Genomic DNA, 23,312 nt, shown 5'->3' on the forward strand with positions numbered 1-23,312 from the left:
GAAGGAACAAAGGGCCTCATGCTCCTGTCTGAGAACCCAAAACAGTACCAAAGTGCATAATAGGTGCATTGTCCATCCAGTCCAACTTCCCCTCCTTTTTAGGAGGTCTTGTGTAATCTGTCCCAATTTTTAGGTCTAAACATTAGTAGATCAAAAGGAGAATTAGTCTGGAAGTAAGAAGTGAGACATGATGAGAAAGGTCATATGTTTCTACACAGAAATGTGGCTGTTTTTTTAAATCACCAAATGTGCTATCTCTCCATACCCTTTTATCAGGCAGATAAATCCAAGGCCGGCTCCATCTGGGACTGCTTTGTGTGGCATTTGGCGTGGCATGCCTGCCATCTGCGCTCGCATTGTTTCAGGCACCAGTGGCATGATAGCGAAGGCTATGAACGGGGTCAGAGCACACAGTCAAACATAACCTAGAGAAACTTTTATGGAAACTGAGTGTATGACTTCATGCTCTTACATGAACCATCTGAATTACAGCATCTTCACTTTTCCCCGGCCTCCAGTGGAGTCTCAGGCTGAAAGCGAGGGCAGTGGTTCTCGTCTGTTGAATTGGACGGCCATGAAAAGGGACAGTTCTTATGTAATCTGAACAGATTATCTTTTATGTGTGTGTGTGGTGGACTGTTTTGTCTCGTTATTTCATTCTGTGGCACTGACATCATATCTGACCATTCCCAAGCGATGTGAGATTATCCAGTAGACGACTTTGAAAAATAGAAACAGCAGCTATGCAGCCAGTTGACCGAGCAAGTGTCATATGCATTGGTGGAATTAATGAAAGAGTACAAACACACAAGTGGGCCTGTTCAGCTGTTCAGCATGGATGGTGGAAAGCGGAGGCCTCCCCAGTCTTTACTGGGAACATCATTATGAGCGTCAACTGACAACAACATTTAGCCACTTAACGGCATTCTCTGAAATTTGTGGGTGTAATCTCATGGTGATGTTCTGTGAAATGTATTTTCTGATAAGAACATCATTATAATGTGACCATGTTTGCATGTACATTATTTTCTGATTAAAAAGATAATTCATTCAAAAATTTCAATTGTCTTTTTTACAGGCCATGTTCTGTTTAAGAGTTTATATTAGTTCTGTCAAATGATTTATTTCGATTAATCACATCCAAAATAAAAGTTTCTGTTTATATAATATACAGTACAGACCAAAAGTTTGGACACACCTTCTTATTCAAAGAGTTTTCTTTATTTTCATGACTATGAAAATTGTAGAGTCACACTGAAGACATCAAGGGCTATTTGACCAAGAAGGAGAGTGATGGGGTGCTGCGCCAGATGACCTGGCCTCCACAGTCACCGGACCTGAACCCAATCGAGATGGTTTAGGGGTGAGCTGGACCGCAGACAGAAGGCAAAAGGGCCAACAAGTGCTAAGCATCTCTCGGGGAACTCCTTCAAGACTGTTGGAAGACCATTTCAGGTGACTACCTCTTGAAGCTCATCAAGAGAATGCCAAGAGTGTGCAAAGCAGTAATCAAAGCAAAAGGTGGCTACTTTGAAGAACCTAGAATATGACATATTTTCAGTTGTTTCACACTTTTTTGTTATGTATATAATTCCATATATAATTCCACATGTGTTAATTCATAGTTTTGATGCCTTCAGTGTGAATCTACAATTTTCATAGTCATGAAAATAAAGAAAACTCTTTGAATGGGAAGGTGTGTCTAAACTTTTGGTCTGTACTGTATGTGAATGTACTGTGTATATTATGCATATATAAATACACACTTATACAGCTTATATTTTTTATCATTTTGTACATGTATTTATGTTCATATAATTTATATTATATATAATTATATTTAATATACAGATGCAACATATTTTCCTTAAATATATGCATGTGTGTGTGTTTCTACAAAATAAATCTACACAATACACACACACATATAGTATGTAAACAAAAAACTTTTATCTTGGATGCGATTAATCAGTTAATCATTTGACAGCACTCGCCGCAGCACACAGGAGTATTACCTATCAGATAGGTCCTTCAAAGTATCTTGGAGAGGTGAGGTGTTTAAGTCACAACATTTAACTACTGGGGTGCCTCAGGGCTCAGTTCTTGGACCACTCCTCTTCTCTGTCTACATGGCATCATTAGGTTCTGTCATTCAGAAACATGGCTTTCCATACCACTGCTATGCTGATGACACTCAACTCTCAACCTCTCATTCCATCCTGATGATCCGACGGTAGCTATTCGCATCTCAGCTTGTCTAACAGACATTTCTTCCTGGATGATGGACCATCACCTTCAACTCAACCTTGCCAAGACAGAACTGCTTGTGATTCCAGCAAACCCATCGTTTCATCACAATTTCACCATCATGTTAGGCACATCAACCATAACTCCTTCAAAAACAGCTAGAAGCCTTGGAGTTATGATTGATGATCAGCTGACTTTCTCAGACCACATTGCTAAAACTGTCCGATCCTGCAGATTTGCATTATTCAACATCAAGAAGATCAATCCCTTTCTTTCGGAACATGCTGCACAACTCCTTGTTCAAGCTCTTGTTCTGTCCAGGCTGGACTATTGCAATGCCCTCTTGGCAGGTCTTCCAGCCAATTCTATCAAACCTTTACAATTAATTCAGAACACAGCAGCAAGATTAATTTTTAATGAGCCAAAAAGAATACATGTCACACCTCTGTTTATCAATTTGCACTGGCTTCCAATAGCTGCTCGTATAAAATTCAAGGCATTGATGTTTGCCTACAAAACTACCACTGGCTCTGCACCCATTTACCTAAATTTGTTACTTCAGACTTATGTGCCATCTAGAAGCTTGCGTTCTGCAAGTGGACGTCGCTTGATTGTGCCATCCCAAAGAAGCACAAAGTCTCTTTCACGGACTTTTAAATTAAATGTTCCCTCCTGGTGGAATGACCTCCTCAACTCAATCCGGACAGCTGAGTCCTTAGCCATCTTCAAGAATCGGCTTAAAACACATCTCTTCCATCTTTATTTGACCCTCTAACTTTAACACTCACTATTCTAATTCTATTCTTTAAAAAAAATCTAACTACATTTCTAATCTTTTTATATTCTATTTTCTTTTCATTAATTATGCAATTGTATGTGTGTGTGTATATGTGTAAAGACCTCTAACACTAGCTTGCTCTCTTCTTTTTTTATTCTATCTGTTTTCTTTATATTATATTATTTAAAATCCCATGCTAGGTGTACTGTGTTAAACTAACTGAGACTTGTTATAGCACTTATATATCATTGCTCTTTTTGTTGTTTTTGATTGCTTCCACTGTCCTCATCTGTAAGTCGCTTTGGATAAAAGTGTCTGCTAAATGAATAAATGTAAATGTAATAAAATGTTATTAATATAAGCTATGATGTTTTTTTTATGTTTTTGAATATACTTTCTTAAAGTTTTACAGCAGTAAAACCTTTCACCCATGCCTGTCTCTACATTTCAAATGTTTGGGGTCAGCACGATTTTTAAATGTTTTTGAAAGAATTCTCTCATGCTCACCAATGCATTAAAATATAAAATTAAAAATACAGCAAGACCAGTAATAGTAATAGTAATAGTAGTAAAGTAAAACTGTGTTTTCTAGCTGAATATATTTAAAATTTGTAATTTATTCCTGTGATTTAAAGCTGAATTTTCAGCAGCCATTACTCTAGTCTTCAGTGTTTCATGCTGAAAACAGGTGATTTATATTTATTTGTGATTCTTTAAATAACAAGCTTTTATTTAAAATATAAACCTTTTGGAAAATTATTAATGTTTTTACTGACACTTTTAATCAATGCAATGCTTCCCAGCTGAATAAAAGTAATTTCTTTCAAATAAAATGTTTTGTTCTGACCCCAGACTTTTGAATGGTACAATAGATGACAGCTATGTCTATATTTCTAGAAACCAGAATATTGGCTTAATCTTATTTATTGTTCATGTTGGTTAATGTGTTTACCTAATGCTTGGCAAATTCTGAATATCCATGTGCATGTAAAAGTGGTGATTGATGTAATCCAACTCACTACAATGTTTGTGTCTTTTGTCCCATTACGAAATATTTATTTTCTATGAAGTAGAAACTTCTTCCAGCATGCTTTAGTATAGTGTGACATACACAGAAATGCAGTTATTAATAGAATATCAAGAACTGATTTCTCATGTAGGTCTTGGAGACCCAAAATCTAAAGTGTACTATGAAGGTGTGCAAGCAACGTGGACCACTGACTGGTTAAGACTAGACCCTTGAAAATGTGACAAAACAATTCCCTTTCCTCAGGTGGTCTTCTAGTTTGTTTTGACAGAGGGGGGTGGGATGGAATGTCAGCTCTCAAGCCGTCTCTACCCAGAAGGTGGAGGGTATGTGGGTCACAGGGAGTTTGTCTGGGTGTTGTCTTCTATAGTTTCCTCCATTTCCTAACCTTCCCCCCATATATCAATGCCACTCCACATGCACACACGCAATGTCTTCCAGCTGCTGTTTCATATGCTTTGGGACCCTCCCAAAGCACATCACATGCTTCTCACAACTCTTGTTCATAATGTGACTTTTTGTAGACGATTTTGGAGATTTTAATCAATTTAGTCATTTGTTTTATTTTATTACTTTTCTGCTTCATTCATTTTATTTTAATTTATTACTCGCTTGCTTATTCATTCATATATATTTTTAATTACATTTTTTATTGGACATCATGCTTACACTTACATATTCATGATTCATGTCATATGCCTCTCATTTAGACAGTTTTATAACCGTTGTCTATTGTTGGCAATTCTCTTGCCTCAGTCAAAGATAATTAAAATGTCAGCACTCCTTCAGACAGCAAAGTCACAGATGGACACAAGACAGTCCTTTGCCCCCTGACTGACTTAACAAACCAGCAGCCCATACTACTTACTGTAGCATCCAGATGGGAGCAGGACATACATAGAAACACTTCTATATTATACATAGGCTTTAGACACAGTTCAGGGCTTATAGGTCTAAAGGTGTTCAGTGTTGTGATGGCTGAGAGCAGTTAATGCTGTTATGTGTCAGAACTGACAAAGAAATATGTTGCATAATTCATGGCATGCATCCCAGTAGTGTGAACATTCATACTGCATAAACAATAGTGTGTACATTGTAATCTGGATGCGTTTGCATAATTGTTCATACACAACCTACAGTAAAGTCTAAGCCTAGATTGTGTTTACCCCTGAGAAACATGGGTAGGAGTTCATGTTCTTTGGCCTTCGGGTGCATGTGGGAGCCCAGAGAACATGCAGTCCTCAACTTTCCTGTTCATTTTGCTGGAAGCCAGTCTCCTGCGCACCTGGGTGGAGAGTGCTGTGTATGTGCTTATTTGTAGGAATGTATATTTTATAATATATAATTTGTTTAATTCAAAATGTGTTTTTTTTGTTTGTTGAAAACACTTTCATACACCAGTTTCAACAATGGTGATAAAAGTGTTTGCCCTGCTTCAGTAATTTGGTGTTGATTCTCTCAGAATCCGAGCCGAGCCTCTGTTCACTGTTACACCTGTCCTTTGATCTTATCTGCTCCATCTGTGACATGTTGTATCATTTGGCATCTGTTGTTGTAGAGTGGGAGGGGACATGCGAGATCTTTGTGACCTTCAGGGCTGAGTTCAATGGGTTATTATCTGTCGCAGTGATCCTAATGAAAAGTCTTCAGTGCTGAGGTCACCTCAGAAGAAACGCAAATCTCTGTAACAGAATTTTTTTCACTGTTGTAGTTTATCTATAGGGGGAGGATTTACTGAACTCCAAATCAAGGTTTCTCAAAACTCACATCCTGCAGTTAGAGATGCCCTATTTTTTGGTTTTGGGATGTGAGCGGTTTTGTCAGGCAGAGACATGAAGGCATTCTCCTCAGGCTCACGCAAACATTGAACTAGGCCAACTGTGAAAAAATTTGTGCTTCAGACATTACTCTGGAAACGTGTATATAGGACCACATTACTGGCAAATCAATTCCAGTCATATTTTCATATCATCAGGTTACATTTAACTTAAACTGGCTTGTGTATTTAGGGGGTCCTCTTGTGTGGTCTGTATCAGTTTGAAAAGCGTAATGTAAAACTTGAAATCGACTGGGAAAGTACTTCACCCATTCTTTACTTGCTGGTTGGGGTTTCCCTGGTATGTTTGTGAATAAGTCTATATAGACTATGAGTAAAATTTATCCTGTCTGTCTCAGCATGTTTTGTAAATTGTAGGAAAAGTGTTGGGTTTAAGTACTTGGACTTCAAGGAAAAGGTTTTTCACTTAAAAGTTCCCAGAGTGGGATGTTGCATTTTTATGATGTAAATAGTGGTAGACATATCGTAATAAATGAAAGATGGCCAGTTTAGTGCAGACCATTGATTTCATTCAAATTTAGAATCAAAAATAGGATGATGACTATGATCGAAAACAATTTACAAAAAAAGTTACAGAATTAGGTTTATGAGAAATAAAGCAGGATTTCATTTAAATATTCACATTTTTACAAAAAGTTTTTTTTTTTTTGGTAACATTAAATGTCAGGAAGTAGCACGCTGCACCCAAATCTTGTTCCTCATTTGGAAGCTAATTCTGAGCACTGAGCATTGGTTTCCATGCTTGGACTTTTCCATGCATGTGATCATCTGACGTAACATGAGTTAATAATGAGGATCTGTGAATGAACGATGATTGAGTAGAAGAAGTAGTAGATTGTACTAACCTGCTTTTGCCCTTTTTCTGGAATTGGTTGCCAGTCATTATACCTGATCTGAGGCCAGCTTGGTTTTTCCCAATGATTGTGAAGTTAGAAATTGGGTTGGGGAAAGCTGGTCTAAGTCAGTGCAGGGGTAAACATTATCTGGGTCTTGATTTGATGGACTGGAATCTTGAGTGCTTTTCTATGTTTACTTGTAGGGGCGAAATCACACTCAATTTGGCATAATATTATTTCTTGCAATTGGTGAATATGGAGTGTTGTAAACCTATTTTAATGATTTCACTCTCGAAATGAAGTGGCTATTAAGCTATATGATCACAGAGTGACACCTAAGATCAAAGGAAAAAGCTGATTGTGACATCCTTGCCCTGAAGTAATGGAGATTTAACACACACATGTGACCATATGGTATGGTATACTAACGTTTCTGCAGTACATTAGTACTTAGGTTAACTACAGCTAATAGACTGTTGTTCTTAACAGAGTGCCTGATCATCTTTGTCGACTGCTAGTCATTGTTTCCACAGAATGGATGTGCCAGATTTTCTGGGGTAAGGACCCTGGTTTGAGAATTTCTATGTTTATTGTTCTTATATGAAAAAAACAGACACACACAGATTTTGACTTTTTTGAAAAATAAATTTTTTCATTGGGATAATAATTTTCAATTTAACTTTTGTTATATATATCTTCTGTTTTAGGGACTAATCTTTGAAGTAAAAAATAAAATAAAATGGAACAGCTGGCACTATGCTCATCATGCATTCTTATTAACAGTTTCCAATATTTAAATAATTCATGCTGTTTCTCACTTTTCACATTCATAATGGCCCATCTAGGACAACAAAACAGGTGTGAATACCTCTGGAGCAAAGGAGGAGCTAGGTCAGACAGTCTGTGCTGACTAACCTCAAATATGTATTTAATGGGGAGAACGACTGGACTTGAATTGACTGGTAGTTGTTTCTCTTTAACCTTTTTTTTGTTGTTGTTTGGTACTGTTAGTAGTATTAACTTTTGCAGAGAGTTTAACTGTTAGTTCTTCATATTTATGAACTCATCCACACACTCTTCATAATGAACAATGAATTTGAATACACAGAGGTTACATAACTGTGGGCCCATTGTGGAGGTGTTAGTCAAGATGTGAGATCTGTGAATGGTTATTTTCAAACATAATGCTCCCCATATTCAGATTTTATTCAGATTGGTTGTCAAAGGCATGAAGAAACCTAATTATCACACATTGTTTAAAGAGTCTTTTGTGATGCAGATTTTAAGATGATTCATACATGTCTTTTATTTTAAAGTTTTACAAATTTGTGCAACTCGGTTTGCTTTTTAATTATTAATATTGTTATTATTTATGATTTTATGGTACTGGTCTGCTTAAGACATTTGACACTTTAACACACACACACACACACACACACACACACACACACACACACACACACACACACACATTTACGAAAATATAACTGAAAGAAAATGTACAGTCAGCCAGCCATTACTGCATATAACCCCAGAGAGGACGAACTGCTTCTTAAATATGCATAGACATGAAACACTGATTTTTGAGTTATCACATTAAGTGACTTTTTGATTTAGTTTTCATTATTATTATTTATATATTTTTTTCTTCTCAATGTTCTTACCTTCAAGTTTATCAGATTAATTAATTTGTTCTGGCAAATTGTTATTGTTAGAACATGCTGCTGGAAACCCATTAAGTACACCTCATAAAGGTGAGAGAGGTGACAAACTCTCGGCCCCTTGACCTGCAATGAGAGAGGGAAAACCTCTCTGTGAACTCTTTCAGGTATTCACTGCAGTATCTAGTGTGGGGTTCCTGCAGTATCAGTGAAAATGAGACGGGGTATATAGTGTGTTTCAGATTTAATTTAACCTATTTAAAATTAAGCTAAAGATAATGCAGTTAAACGTTTCATAGGCCTACCAAAATATCATAAATATATTAGCAGTTTGTCCTATAGTGTTATCCGTTGTTGTCTTTAAAATGTAAGCTAATGATACACAAGGCAACTTTTTAAGGAATGTTGTGGGCAGCTTTGGTTAATGTTGCCATCAAGGGCCAACCAGGTGAGACACAGGACCCACTACTGATCTAGAGAAACCAGATAGAAATAGGTTACCCATTCTCAGTGAGAAAGTGCCTAAAGCCCTAATCAGCTTATGACATGAGGGAGTTCCCACAAATGTTTCCATTTTTGCTCTGCCCACGATGCTAACATTTGTAATATTATGTACATTTTTAACAAATCAATAAATGCATTTTTTATAAATTCATCAGTCTTGCTAGATTCAAATGAGACAGCTATATTTCAGGACATAATAGCGGACTTTTAAGTAACGTTAACCATGAAGATTATGTTCAGGGGATTTTCACTGAGGCAGACATTTAGTTCTTCTTTCAGTCGTCTTTTTCTAGTGAAATTCCAGTATGTTTTCGTTTTCAAGTATAGACTGATGGGCGCGCGCTGACATGCACGCGGTTGTCTGATGCTGTCCGCTGATTGGCTGTTTCAGAATCTACGGCGCAGCCTACTATCATTTACTATTCGCGCGCTCACTCAGTGGATCAGCAGCAGTACACACTTGCTTGAGATCGTGAGCGAGAAGCACGTCGCACGTACTGCCTGGATATATTTATAAGTATCATGCGCTTGAGTGTCACAGTCGGTATCCGTATGACATAGGAATACGCAGCGTGACTTCTTTTCAGATTCATATGTTTTGAGAATCCTTTTTTGGAGCTTGTTGTTATATGTCCGGAGATTCATCTCGCACAGCCATTCATCGCCAAACTTCTGCAGGGCTGATCTACAGCGGAGTCTCGGTGCCTTTGGAGGTGAGAAACTCGAGCAATGTTTAACGCGCTCGATTAATGCATTCAATACGCGGCTTGGTTTTTGCATGCATTATGATTTTATTCCACATTACGACCTGCTCATTGTACGTCAGTCAATACATTACGGCAAGGGAGCCAGAGTCAGGTTACTCGCATATAAACATGCAAACAAATATTATGTGCTGACAAAATTCACATTCTGTCTTACTGACTTAAGTCTTAACAGACTTAACATGGTGGTCTTGATAGTGAGTTCTTACAAGTGATATGCAATGTAAAACAAATGTAAAACACAACCAAGCTGTCATGTATTTTGATATATGTTACCATGGAAATGATTGATTGCTCTGTACTATTGGTTAATTGTGAAATTGTTAGTGGAATTAATATTCTATTCTAGACTTTTGGTGTACTAGTTTGGTGGTTAAATTGGTTTCATTTGATAATTTAATTTAAATGTATGTTGTTTTGTATTACATGGTAACTTAGTTTTCTGTATAATATTTTACTGAAGGATTGTAATGTTAATTTACCTTGCAAGTTACATCAATACTAACGTTAGTTAACGTTACATGGTAATTCAGACACGTTTCCCACAGTCGGAGAAAACTGGATATAAGAGCGAATTTTAAAACTGTAATTCCAAGTCGAGATCTTAAAGTTTCATTGAAATGTCTATGGAAGGTATTTTATAGTTTAGGATGATATAAAATTACAGTAAATTAGCTTAAAATAATGTGCATGGTGTATACTAAACTGATGGTTTGCACTGCAGAATGAAGATGCCAGGTTTATGGAGTTTTGAGTGTTTGCTGAGGGTATTCACAGGGGAAATCATTTTTCATTTCTCATATATTAGTGCAGTAGTGTTCTTGTGGTGGGTGTGGAAAAGGGAGGGTTGTTGCTGATATTCCCTTGTTGATTTCAGATGATTATTACCCATGTGTTCCTCTCCACAAGTAAGCTATTTTGGGGCTTAAACAGCTTAAACAGTCTTATCTACTTGATTAATCAGCGTTATCAACAGTCTTCTATTGTACTTTTTAAAATCAAAATGAGGGTTTGTATTTGGTCAAGATTGTGGAAAGAAGAGTGTCTGAGACATTTTGATTCTGTTTTGAAATGCTGATCTGCATCAGTTTGTTGTGATTTGGCTGGACTATGCCTCTATGATACCAGTCATGAAGGTAGCTCAAAGTGCTGTGGGAAGGACACTATGCCCTGCCAATCTGTCCCGCCAGCCAAGCCCTTTATTTACCCAAGACACACTCGAGTAGTTTCAGTGAAGCTATAGCTCCCTTCCCCCACCGTCTTACACACACAGACACGGACACACACCTGCTCGTTTCCCAAGGCTAACATCTAACCCACTTTGACAGAAACCAAAAAAACAGGGATAAATTTGATCCTTTTGTTGAATTTATCGAAAGCCGACAATGTTGTGTCATACTGGTATCTATTACAGCGCTATGAACAGACATGTTTATTTCCTCATTTCCAGTGGCGGAGGAGGGGCCAGTGTTTAACCAGAGGGGCACATTAAAAATGGCAACATATTTTATTTAAATGTAATGCAAATAAATACAAAAAGTAATTCTTGAAAAAATCTACACAGTAATTTTACACAATCTAAACAAGTTAATAAAAATAAATTACTATTAGTACTCTTATAATATTCAATCAGGCAATCATACATTTCACAATTTAATATTTATATAGACGGTTTCATCGGGCGCACGCGCCTGGACCTAAGTTGAGTTCCGGTCTGTGTTGTGTATATCGGTCTGGCTGCGGTGCCTTCTACAAACGCAGTTAAAGTCAATTTGATGAGTAGACTGAAGTTGGGGTCAGGTGGTTGTGCCGCGGGATGTGTTTCCCATACATTTATTTATTTTTGGAGACTCGCCACAATTTTAAAACTGATCGATTTTCAAAAAGGCTTCGTTGAATAAACATGAGTAACGTTATGTACTGCACGTTTAATAATAATAATTCCTTACATTTATATGTTTAAATATCAAAACGAGGCACAGGTGTTTTTATATCGCTGTATTTCTGAAGGAAGACTTGCATGTTATATGCCTGATAAAGCAGCGTGTGAGCGTACCAGCTCTGCTTTGTTTACAGCTGTTACTGGGGAAACCTCTATTTCTCGCCCTTTATGTCTATGCTTTAAAACATCTCCTGCTGGCAAAGAATGAATTTGCATTTTCATTAAGTCCGCCTGATCCACGCGGCAAACATATTTTGTTTGTTTATCAAAAAATATCTACTCTAGAGGGACTTGGCTGTTGTTATTGAGTTGTTACTATTTGGAAGTCTACCGGAAGTTAAGTTAGGTCCACAAAAGCGCGCATGCAAAGTAACGTTTGTTTATGTTGTTGCCGTTAAAACCGTCTATATGAATGTCAAGAATTCAGAAGTGTATATATTTATAATGCTTACACTACACAGAAATAATATACAATTAAATTATGCTTATTTAAATGTATTGTGCAGGCAAAAATATAATAAGCTTTTAATAATCTTTCAGTGCGCAAAACCATGATAATATGAAACGCTTCAAAACTGAGCTCACAAAGTGATTTTAAACGTTTACGGCTTTTAAAACGTGTGTGATCTAACAGGCACAAGCGAGTCTTTTAAAAACAGCAACAAACATAAAATACAAATACACAAAATAAAGTCATTTTATGCAAATCCACAGCCTTTTTATCTACAGATCAAGCATTATAATGTGAGTATATAATATTGGAGAGAGTTTTACCATGCATCCTGCTGTAAATGGACGAGGTGCGCGCTATTTGAATACTGAATGGAGAATGATTGACAGCCGCAGAGGAGGGAATACAAGGTTTCCATAAACTTTAATTTAATGATGTAAATAGTCTTCTGTCCATAACATTAAGTTATGGAATTGCTTCAGATGACTTTGAGAAATTATAATCAGACCCAAGTCACCCAAACTGATGTGAAAAAAACGGGAGGCGCCGAAAAGCGCGATGTTTGCATCCCTGATTATGATTAAGTTCCTAAGTGTTTGGATGCGCTGCACTAATTTACCCGTGTAGAACGTTGCGTCACATTTGTTCCGCTTTTGGCGCTCGCGTGTAAAATCCATAGACAGTAAAAGAAAATCATATTACTTTTTTTTTTTTTTTTCAGCACGGGGGTGGCCACAGGGGTGGCCAGGGACATGTCTACAGAGGCACGGGCCTCCCTAGGCCTCCATGTAGAACCGCCACTGCTCATTTCATCATATTCTTAACATTATAGTAATTTGTCAATTTACATAGAACTGTGTTATGCTCCGTGCACCAGGCATTTGTTTGTAGAAATGTAAGTGGGAATCATTTCTTTGTCATCACAGCAGTGATCAATCCTTCATATTTGTTAAAGTCTTGATCTTTGGCTGTTTTTATATTCGATATGAAGTGACCTTTTAAAGACAAGACTGCCACAACAACTTAACAGCTCCTAATATTATGCCAGTGAGCGCAACACACCCTTTTGTTGAGGATGCAGTTTCAAAACACTCCAGAACATTTGGGTTTTTTGTTTTAACCTCTACATTTGCATTAGACCGGGTTCCCACAGCCATTGAAAACCTGTAAATATCAAGGAATGTCAAAAGTGTGATTTCCATAAAAACTGATCTCAAGAAGTCATGGAAATATCATGGATATTATCAAATTGAAATGTATTTTCTGTTTATTTAATAAATAATCTATGAATTGAAACATAACTTCGAACTCAATTTAAATTATATATAAACATTCTATTTCAATGTATTTTCACTTGGAAAGACATTTCCATTTCTATGTCTGTAGTATTCGTAGAATCATTTATTTCTATTTTTTTGACTTGTGAGTGCAATTTCAATATACAAAGAATTAAAAAAATCCTTCTCCAGTAGGGGTAAATGAGTGTAAAACCATGGAAATGTATTAGTCAAATGGTGTGGGAACCCCAAAGATCAGACCGTTTACTTAAATGTTGCTTTACGCTTGAGGAAGCCCGTTTTGATCTTGAGACACAGTAATCAACAATACAGTCAACATGTGAGTGGGACGGAATTTTTTCAGCTTTCAGACAGTCGTAACTATCTAAATGCAGCCATGCAAGGATGCCAAATAAAAGCTCTGGCGAAAACATTTCAGTAATTGTGTGAAAGCAAGGGCTTTTTTGTTTGCTTATATACAACCCGAATTACGGAAAAGTTGGGACGTTTTTTTAATTTTAATAAAATGAAAACTAAAAGACTTTCAAATCACATGAGCCAATATTTTATTCACAATAGAACATAGATAACATAGCAAATGTTTAAACTGAGAAAGTTTACAATTTTATGCACAAAATGAGCTCATTTCAATTTTGATTTCTGCTACAGGTCTCAAAATAGTTGGGACGGGGCATGTTTACCATGGTGTAGCATCTCCTTTTCTTTTCAAAACAGTTTGAAGACGTCTGGGCATTGAGGCTATGAGTTGCTGGAGTTTTGCTGTTGGAATTTGGTCCCATTCTTGCCTTATATAGATTTCCAGCTGCTGAAGAGTTCGTGGTCGTCTTTGACGTATTTTTCTTTTAATGATGCGCCAAATGTTCTCTATAGGTGAAAGATCTGGACTGCAGGCAGGCCAGGTTAGCACCCAGACTCTTCTACGATGAAGCCATGCTGTTGTTATAGCTGCAGTATGTGGTTTTGCATTGTCCTGCTGAAATAAACAAGGCCTTCCCTGAAATAGACGTTGTTTGGAGGGAAGCATATGTTGCTCTAAAACCTTTATATACCTTTCAGCATTCACAGAGCCTTCCAAAACATGCAAGCTGCCCATACCGTATGCACTTATGCACCCCCATACCATCAGAGATGCTGGCTTTTGAACTGAACACTGATAACATGCTGGAAGGTCTCCCTCCTCTTTAGCCTGGAGGACACGGCGTCTGTGATTTCCAACAAGAATGTCAAATTTGGACTCGTCTGACCATAAAACACTATTCCACTTTGAAATAGTCCATTTTAAATGAGCCTTGGCCCACAGGACACGACGGCGCTTCTGGACCATGTTCACATATGGCTTCCTTTTTGCATGATAGAGCTTTAGTTGGCATCTGCTGATGGCACGGCGGATTGTGTTTACCGACAGTGGTTTCTGAAAGTATTCCTGGGCCCATTTAGTAATGTCATTGACACAATCATGCCGATGAGTGATGCAGTGTCGTCTGAGAGCCCGAAGACCACAGGCATCCAATAAAGGTCTCCGGCCTTGTCCCTTACGCACAGAGATTTCTCCAGTTTCTCTGAATCTCTTGATGATGTTATGCACTGTAGATGATGAGATTTGCAAAGCCTTTGCAATTTGACGTTGAGGAACATTGTTTTTAAAGTTTTCCACTATTTTTTACGCAGTCTTTCACAGATTGGAGAGCCTCTGCCCATCTTTACTTCTGAGAGACTCTGCTTCTCTAAGACAAAGCTTTTATAGCTTATCATGTTACAGACCTGATATCAATTAACTTAATTAATCTTATTAATTAATCTGAATCTTTTCAAAACTGCTTGCTTTTTTAGCCATTTGTTGCCCCCGTGACAACTTTTTTGAGACCTGTAGCAGGCATTAAATTTTAAATGAGCTAATTAAGTGGATAAAAGTGTAAAATTTCTCAGTTTAAACATTTGCTACGTTATCTATGTTCTATTGTGAATAAAATATTGGCTCATGTGATTTGAAATTCCTTTAGTTTTCATTTTATTAAAATTTAAAAAACGTCCCAACTTTTCCGGAATTCGGGTTGTACTACACAGCCCCTGTGGTGAAGGCTGTGCTTCGTGTTTGTTTAAGCAGGACAGAGGAGAGGACATGTGGCTGGCCATACTTGACACCTGCAACCAAAAAGTAAACACATCCAGAATCCCTGTTACTAATCAGCTTCAGCTTTGTTTTATTCGTTTACAGAATTCAGTCGAGCAGCTGCTGGTGCGCCTAGAGAGTTTAAAAGGGCTTTGACTTTTTCTGTTTTAGCAGATTTGCATTGTGGCCTGGGGGCTTCACTAATAGGGTTGCATGGGCAGATGCGCATGGGTGTCTGGTGCTTTTGGGCCATATAATGAGACAAAAGTAGAGTTTATTCAATGCTGCTTTGTCAAACACAAAACGCGGTTTATTTTTATAAAAAATTCTGGCAAATTCTGTGACAGAATATGAGTTGGAGAATAAAACAGTGCGCGGTTCTTAGAGGCATCATTCATAAAGGACTTGAAAAATGGTAAATTTCTGGTGATGAGCACAAAGTCATTCTTGACATCATTTGGCCTTCCTTGCTTTTTATCTCATTGATTTGTTCATATGGTGTAACACATGGTAAAGCAGATGCGCAGGGGGGCGTTTGCTGCCTTGACCTCTTGGGCCTCCATTTTGATGCTAATGTCTATGGTTTTATGAAGAGGTCTCTGTGGGGGGCCGCGGACTGAGAATATACCTCAAAGTATGACACCCCCTCCCTCCTGTGCATTTCCGACCGAATCTGGCACCCAAACGCCTGCAGTGCTGAATAGGCAGGCGGCCATTGGGGCTGCACATTGTTCGTGGTGTCCCTTGACGCCCCTTGCCGTAGTTCTGAATCCTTTATTGAGGGGCCCATATGCGCGGTGTACAGGAATCTCACTTAAAGTCACGGGCTGAGCTCTGAAATGGCACAAAACCTCATGCTGGAGCCGCCCACGTGATTATGTGATGCATTGACATGTGCAAAACTCACTTTCTGCCGTTCCACGAGAGCCTGGAAGATACAGAAGTAGGAGGGAGGGAGGCAGGCAATGTGAGCCAGAGCTCTTTGTGTGGGTGAAGAACTGCTTTTGGCTGCTTATCACCTCTAGCTAATGCTGACTCATAGGACTCTCATCTGTAATGGGCCACGTTTTGGTTTTGAGGGGGAAATTAAGAATCCTTCTTTTCAGAAGCACTAGATCTCATAGGTCATTATGTTTTTTTGTATCAACCCGTAATTGAAAGAGCCTCTTTGTTGTACGTCCACGTGAGGTAAAAGCACCATGAAGATTAATTTGTTGGTGTTTGTGAGTGAAACCCGCCGGCGGTATGTTCAGCTGCTATTATGGTGGATTAGAGCCAGCTAGTGTCTAAAATATGAAGCGAATGGAGGTTAAACTCAAGTTCTCACAGGCTCAATCAGGGAAGGTGTTTGCACATTGTGATTAATCACGACATGTTCATCCCCACGAGTCGTCCATCCGAGGAAGAGTAATTTTCCACTCAGCTTCCTATAATGATACTGGAGACCTTGTGTTTTACACAGAGGTAAACAAAATTTTCAATTGAGGATGGAAGCTGAGCATCAACAAATTGGTTCATGCATCAATGTCTGTTTTTGATTGTATTTGTGCTTAGGCTAGGCTCCTCAGACTGATGTTTCTTTATATTCTTCAACAGGACAAAATGCCTCAAACACCACCCTTTCCAGTGATGTATGGGTCCAATGGTTACAACAAGAATCTCTATAAGGCCAAGGAAGAGGAATATGAAGGCCTGTATTTCCATGAAAACAACCTGGTGTCTGGGTCCTTGGAGGCTCTAATTGAGCACTTGGTCCCTACGGTGGCTTACTATCCTGATGTGAGTATATAAAGTAGCTATTAAGCCAATTCACATTATTGGATTCTGAGTATTGAAAACAAATATGAATTGCTCAGCTTTATATCCCGCATTTTTTTATTTTTTAAACACAGAGACCACAAACATGACTTGCAATTGGTCTCAACTTATAAGTTAGCAATATGCACTTCTGCTCAAAAATGTGGTTTTAAAAGAAATTAAGTTTAATCAGTAAGGATTCATTAATTTGATCTAAAGAGACATAAATCCTTTGTATCATTTCAAAGTACTTTATTTAAAGTAAGAGTTGTCCTTTTGAGGAGTAGTCTAGCTAACCAGATTGATTTTCCAGAAATCTAAATACATTTTATGTAGCTTTGTCCAATGTTAGTTTTGTTTTGAATAATGTAAAACGGATATTAATGATTTGGATTGTTGCACCAACATTGATCTCATTTTTATTTACTCACAGAGAACATACATCTTCACATTCCTGCTCAGTTCCCGTCTCTTTATTCACCCCTATGAGCTGATGTCCAAAGTGTGCCATTTGTGTGTGGACCAGCAGAGACTCGCTGATCCTCAGGCTGATAAGGTACAAGAATGTCTTTATACTGATTGACATACAAAGTGAGATCCAAGGACAATAATTTGCAATTACAGTGTTGTTTTGTTTTTAACTTAATCTGTAGGCAAGAGTCAGGAAAATTGCTCCCAAGTTCCTGCAGTTGCTGACTGAGTGGACGGAGACATTTCCCTATGACTTCAGGGATGAGAGGATGATGAAGAGCCTGAAGGAACTAACACATCGTCTGAGTACTGGAGATGAAGTAAGTCTGCCATGTCCAAGTGCTGAAAGATCATTTCAGCGGAAACGATGAGTTTTGCATTCTTGAGGAAATGTCAGCTAAAGGGCAACACCGTTTTAAAATAATAGTCACCTGATAGGTGCGAACACTTGCGTCAAAGACATTAGCTTTTCTTTATGCCTTTAGTACCACTATTAGCATAGACAGTGTAAAACACCTTTATATGTCTTAGCATGGCTTTTTTTAACATTCATCTGGTTAAGACGTAGGATGTAACACTTTGGGAGAGTGTCAACACCTGAGCAATGGGGGGTGAGATTTCTTTACTCCAAAGCTCTCTGACGAGGAGAGAGAAGAAAGCTCTTTTGTTTAGCTGCTTTTGTCTTCCCCGGTGCTTTTCCACAGGCTGCATTTAAATAGTTCTACTAGCGTTGACTCGTTTGTTACCATGTTACTGGCTAAGCATTTTTTTAATCAAAGGGACTTTTTCACCACATTACTTCCTAGACACAAAAACCAGCAGTGGTTGTGTTACATGATTAGATTTTATTTTACATCTAGTAATCTTTATTTGTTTGTGCTCACACACACGCCTTTTGACGTCTATCAGCCGAAGCTGAGCCTGTCACTTCATTTTGAATCTGGATAAAGTTGGGTGCTCTCATCAAGTGTTGTCCTCAAACGTCCCTTTTTCCCCTCTATGTACACATCTGAATAGTCCTCCTGTTGCTAACTCTTGATTTAGTTAATGTACAGTGAAATAAAAAGAGATTTGCAGAAGCTCGCTGTTGTCATCTCACATGGTTGGCGAGCATTAGTGTAATGACTAACAGCAGGGCACTAGTTAAAATAGACAGTTTAAGATGGACATCGCTCCATCAGATTTAAATAAATGGGGTTTCACTAATTTGAAAAGACAAGCAGGGCTCTTCCTCTGGTGGCTTGTATAGTAAACAAACGTGTGACAATTGATCTACTTTATCCCGACCCAGGAGATCGATGACCTTCTGCGGCTCCGCTAAGCTCGTAGAGGAAATGTGTGCGTGTTGCACCGTCTCCTCAATCTAGTGAAAGGGTGATAAGCTAATAAGACGGCATCTACACTCAAAAAAAAAAAAACAACAACATGGAGAACTATAACTGTGTTAGGGTCCATGGTTGACCTGCATATATTTGAAGAACATTGAAATGCAATTCATATATACAATAACCTGAATACACCTCTTATATGATGAGCAAGTTTAATTTTTTTTAATTAAAATGTATTTTGCTATAAGTCAGTATCAAAATAAGGCAATTGTTTGATTTTTTTTTTAATAATTAAGATTTCTACACTAACATTTTTAGCATCATTAGATTATTATTATGTTTTATTTATGTACCATTTTTACATCTTGATGTGGATCAAAATTTTTTCTTTAACAGTGTGACCACTTCATGTTTTCTCCATTCAAAGTATCTTTAGGATCTTTACATTTGCTAGGTAGGCGAGACAAATGTAATCTGTGTTTTGAGATATGACTGTCTAGTAGATCTGTATCTATGCATGAGTGTCTCATAGTGTGAATATTGCATTCATGGTTCATACCATCAGTATGTTGACTGTATTATGTCATTCATGTAATTATGTTTTTCTCCCGCCATCTGAACAGCATGTACTTGTACGTGAATTTCGTTAATGAGAGTGTCTGTTACAGTGGAGCACTTTACATTGACGTGGTATTCACAGCAGTCAGAGCCACACAATAGACAATGGGTGTATTTATAGCTTGACATGAGCCCATCTGAGTCAAATGTACTGTCCAGTGTTTGCAGCCCATCATAACAAGACCACTATGAAGTGGTTTCCAGTTAGGCCTTTTATTTTTTTGACCTCTCCTAGACCTCAGTGGTCCTGAAGAGTTTGCCAGCAGTTTGTTGACCTGCTGTTTTCTGTCTTTTTACTGGCAGTTGCGTCACAGATCTCTTGCTTTCAGCGAAGGAGCTGAGAATAGATGCCGTAACATCTGTCTCCAGACCACAATTTGGTCCTCAGGCTTCTGGTCAGCAAAGATTGTCATTATGCATGTGGTTTTCTGTATAGGAAAGGCAGGGCCCAGTTGTGCATTTGCAGACACAGCCATTTGGTGCACATTTGGACACCTTTTGCACAAATCCAGTTTATTGGGAAAGTAATGGAGAGCATTCACCCTTGACCTGGGTGTGGTTTCTGGGTGTGAGTGCAGGAGGCTTGTGTCCTTCTGCACTCGCTCTCTTGTCAAATCATCAAGCTGGTGCAGGTTGTTCTGAGCCAGATGGATTTATGCCCCACCGACCTCCTTCACAACAAATTAATGGGCCACTTTTTATTTTCTATGAGTCAGAAAGGAGTACAGAAGCCTGACAGAAATGAAAGATCCCACAACCAATCAGCAAAATGTTTGAACTGCCAACTTTTTATATCTTCATTGATAAAAACAAAAGCCTTAAGGCTTGTTTGCACCTAGAACGATAGCTATATTGATTACTATATTAGAGTCCACACAAATGGACAGTAACATTTTGTTCAATAAAAGAGCTGCAGTTTTGTTGTCTGATAGTTTAAATGCTTAAACTGTTCAAAGTTGAGTGGATTCTGATTGGCTTTCTGGTGACTGTTCCTCGCTGTAGCCCTGAAAAAAAAATAGAGAGATTTTTTATAAAATGTGTTTGTTTTATCGTCCTTTAAGTAACAAGTTTAGGTAAGGCTTCCTTTTAAGTAGTCTGTTTTAAATGTATGGCATGGGGTCGTCTTCTTGATGTCAAGCAGGCAGAGGATGTAGATTCTTGTCTGACTGATGTTGACCGCTGCTTTCCTCTCCTTACGCAACAGAAGTCCAGAACTGTGTCAGGCTCTTGTTATTAGATAACTCAACCCCATCTTGTGTTACGAGGGGATGTGGGCGGCATTCAGGATTCTTGTGAACCTTTGAAGGACATGAATGAAGTGCTGCTGTTTCGTAAGCCTGCGTTAACCATTTATGTAACATACTCAAGACCCATACTCAAGAACATACTCCGCACCACCGTCATAGCAGACCGATCAAGAGGAAAGGTCCATTAGATGTTTGCAGGGCAAATACGTTGTGCATTCCCTCAGCTTTCTTATCAGTGTGGGACACATTTTGTTGTCAGTCTTTCAAACGAATGATTACCTTGTCATTCTGGTCAATAAAAGCATGGTTGCAAATCCACATCTTCTGTCTCCCCATCTCTCTTCAGCTCTATCGCAAGGCGGTGCAACAGATGACACAAACGCTGATCCGTAAGCTCACCACACTGAGTCAGTATGAGGAGGCTTTGGCCAAGATTAACTCCTCTGTGACTGACAGACTAACTGTGCTGAAGACCAAACCTCAGTCCATCCAGAGAGACATTCTGACCATCTGCAGCGACCCCTTCACCCTGGCACAGCAACTCACACACATTGAACTGGTGAGTGGAACTTACAAGACCTTACATTCCTCACCTCGCTGTGGGTTTGGATTGATTTATTTACCAAATCAATAATCTGTGCAGTTATTTTCAGGTTGACCGTTTGGACTAACTGCAAAGGTTAAGTTGACATCATCTTCATTTTTCAGGAAAGACTGAGCTACATCGGACCAGAGGAATTCATTCAGGCGCTTATTCAGAAAGACCCTCTTGATAACGACAAGGTAACAGTCCATTCCTGTTTATGGTCAGCAAGGTCAACTAAAAATATATACAATGCAAATGTCGCATCTTGCGCTTACTACAACAAATATCTGACTCCAACAAATCAATACGCACAATGTTTACACTAACCTTCGGGTTCAATGAGGTGTCACCTATTTCACACAGCATTCACAGCACATTCCTCGTCTAATCTATCACCGTCCCAAGTTTCCCTCCTCACGTTCCACATGGTGTCCTTTTGTGGTCAAAGCCTAGCAACTGTTTTCTCACAATAACCTGCCAAAAGTTTACTCAGCCCTGCCTCGTAATGCCCATTGCTGTTGGGCTGCTAGGCAACAGCCCGTGTCAAGGCGATAGTAGTGCGAGTTTTCTCTTTTGTTCTGGTCGCCGTCTCTCCAGAGGGTCCTTGTGCACTGCTGTGGTTCTCTGATGTTGTCCGTCAAAAGTAGAGTACGGTGGATTGGGTATTGTGTGACGGGCAGCACAGTCAGACCATAGGAATTTGAGGAATGAAGGGTTTAGAGTGGCCCAAGCTATCAGACAAAGTGTCTGTATACATTCCCTAAACGAATAATAGCACAAGGCCCAGTGAGCGTGGAGGGTCTGCAGGGTAAACAAGCTCTCTGATTGAATGTGCTTTGTTGGAGATCATCAGTCATCTCGGAGACCTCTGTTCTTGGGCTGGGACTGTAGGAATCACAGATCCCAGCATGCAAAGTTCTTTGAGTTCACTTAAAGAGCAATATTCTACCAATGATGAACTGTTTGCATTCCTGCCATACGTTTTAGAACTCAGAAGTTAGGATGAAAAATAGATGCACCAACGCTAATATTCTGGCTGATAGAGATAGTTAAAATAGCTGATATTTGGAATCTGTGCAAGTCTGATGATAATAAATAAATAAATAAAATGTACCCATACTGATTAAAAAAATGCTGAAATTGGCAGATAACCAGTATGGTACAGATAAAGTGTTCATCCCTAATAAAGACAATTTGAAAAATAAACTGGAAAACGTTGTGGCAAAATGTCCTAAATGAAGCTCTTGACCAAAACTCAAGCCTCAATTGTAATTGAATGATGATACTGACCCTGTTGAAATTTTGATTCTTGCAGAGATGCTTTAGTGATCACAAAAAAGCCAGTAACCTGGAGGCTTATGTGGAGTGGTTCAACAGACTCAGCTACCTGGTGGCGACAGAGATCTGCATGGTAATAATCTGCTTTTATTGCTATGAATCTTCCAGAAACTTCCAGAAAATTCCTATAGGTTTTGTTGCACTGTTAGTGATTCTAATGTGATTTTTAAACATAAGCCTTATAAAAATATACACCACCTTTCAAAAAAGTCAGTAGGTTCCTGAGGTCATTGTTATTTCTGTTAATCAAATTGTTGAAAATACTTCAATTTTCTCTTTTTATCCTTTTTTGTTGTTGTTGACCCAATTAATGCAGTCTTGGTGATCATAAGACTTTCAAAACATAAAAAAAAAACAATCTTACTGACCCCAAACTTTTGAATGGTGGAGTAGGCAGCAGTAGATTTTACATCATGAAAGTTCCTAAAGTATTGAGTATTTAAAGAGCATTGTTATAAATATAACTTTTTGT

At 38.4% G+C, this 23,312-nt stretch overlaps 1 protein-coding gene across 3 annotated transcripts in view; it reads left to right on the forward strand.

Annotated features, from left to right (window-relative positions):
- rasgef1ba (RasGEF domain family, member 1Ba) overlaps window positions 1-23,312 on the forward strand; it is a 73,531-nt gene that overhangs the window by 42,938 nt on the left and 7,281 nt on the right. For 2 of the 3 annotated variants that reach the window (XM_059550357.1, XM_059550358.1), the window contains 6 exons: window positions 17,052-17,234; window positions 17,686-17,808; window positions 17,906-18,043; window positions 21,263-21,475; window positions 21,625-21,699; window positions 22,818-22,913. In XM_059550357.1, the coding sequence (XP_059406340.1) occupies window positions 17,052-17,234; window positions 17,686-17,808; window positions 17,906-18,043; window positions 21,263-21,475; window positions 21,625-21,699; window positions 22,818-22,913 (828 nt within the window). Of the gene's footprint in view, window positions 1-9,328; window positions 9,604-17,051; window positions 17,235-17,685; window positions 17,809-17,905; window positions 18,044-21,262; window positions 21,476-21,624; window positions 21,700-22,817; window positions 22,914-23,312 lie in introns of those variants that run through there. The other variant, XM_059550359.1, reaches the window with a different exon arrangement.

This window comes from Carassius carassius, chromosome 5, assembly GCF_963082965.1.
Source record: "Carassius carassius chromosome 5, fCarCar2.1, whole genome shotgun sequence".
Classification (NCBI taxonomy): domain Eukaryota; kingdom Metazoa; phylum Chordata; class Actinopteri; order Cypriniformes; family Cyprinidae; genus Carassius; species Carassius carassius.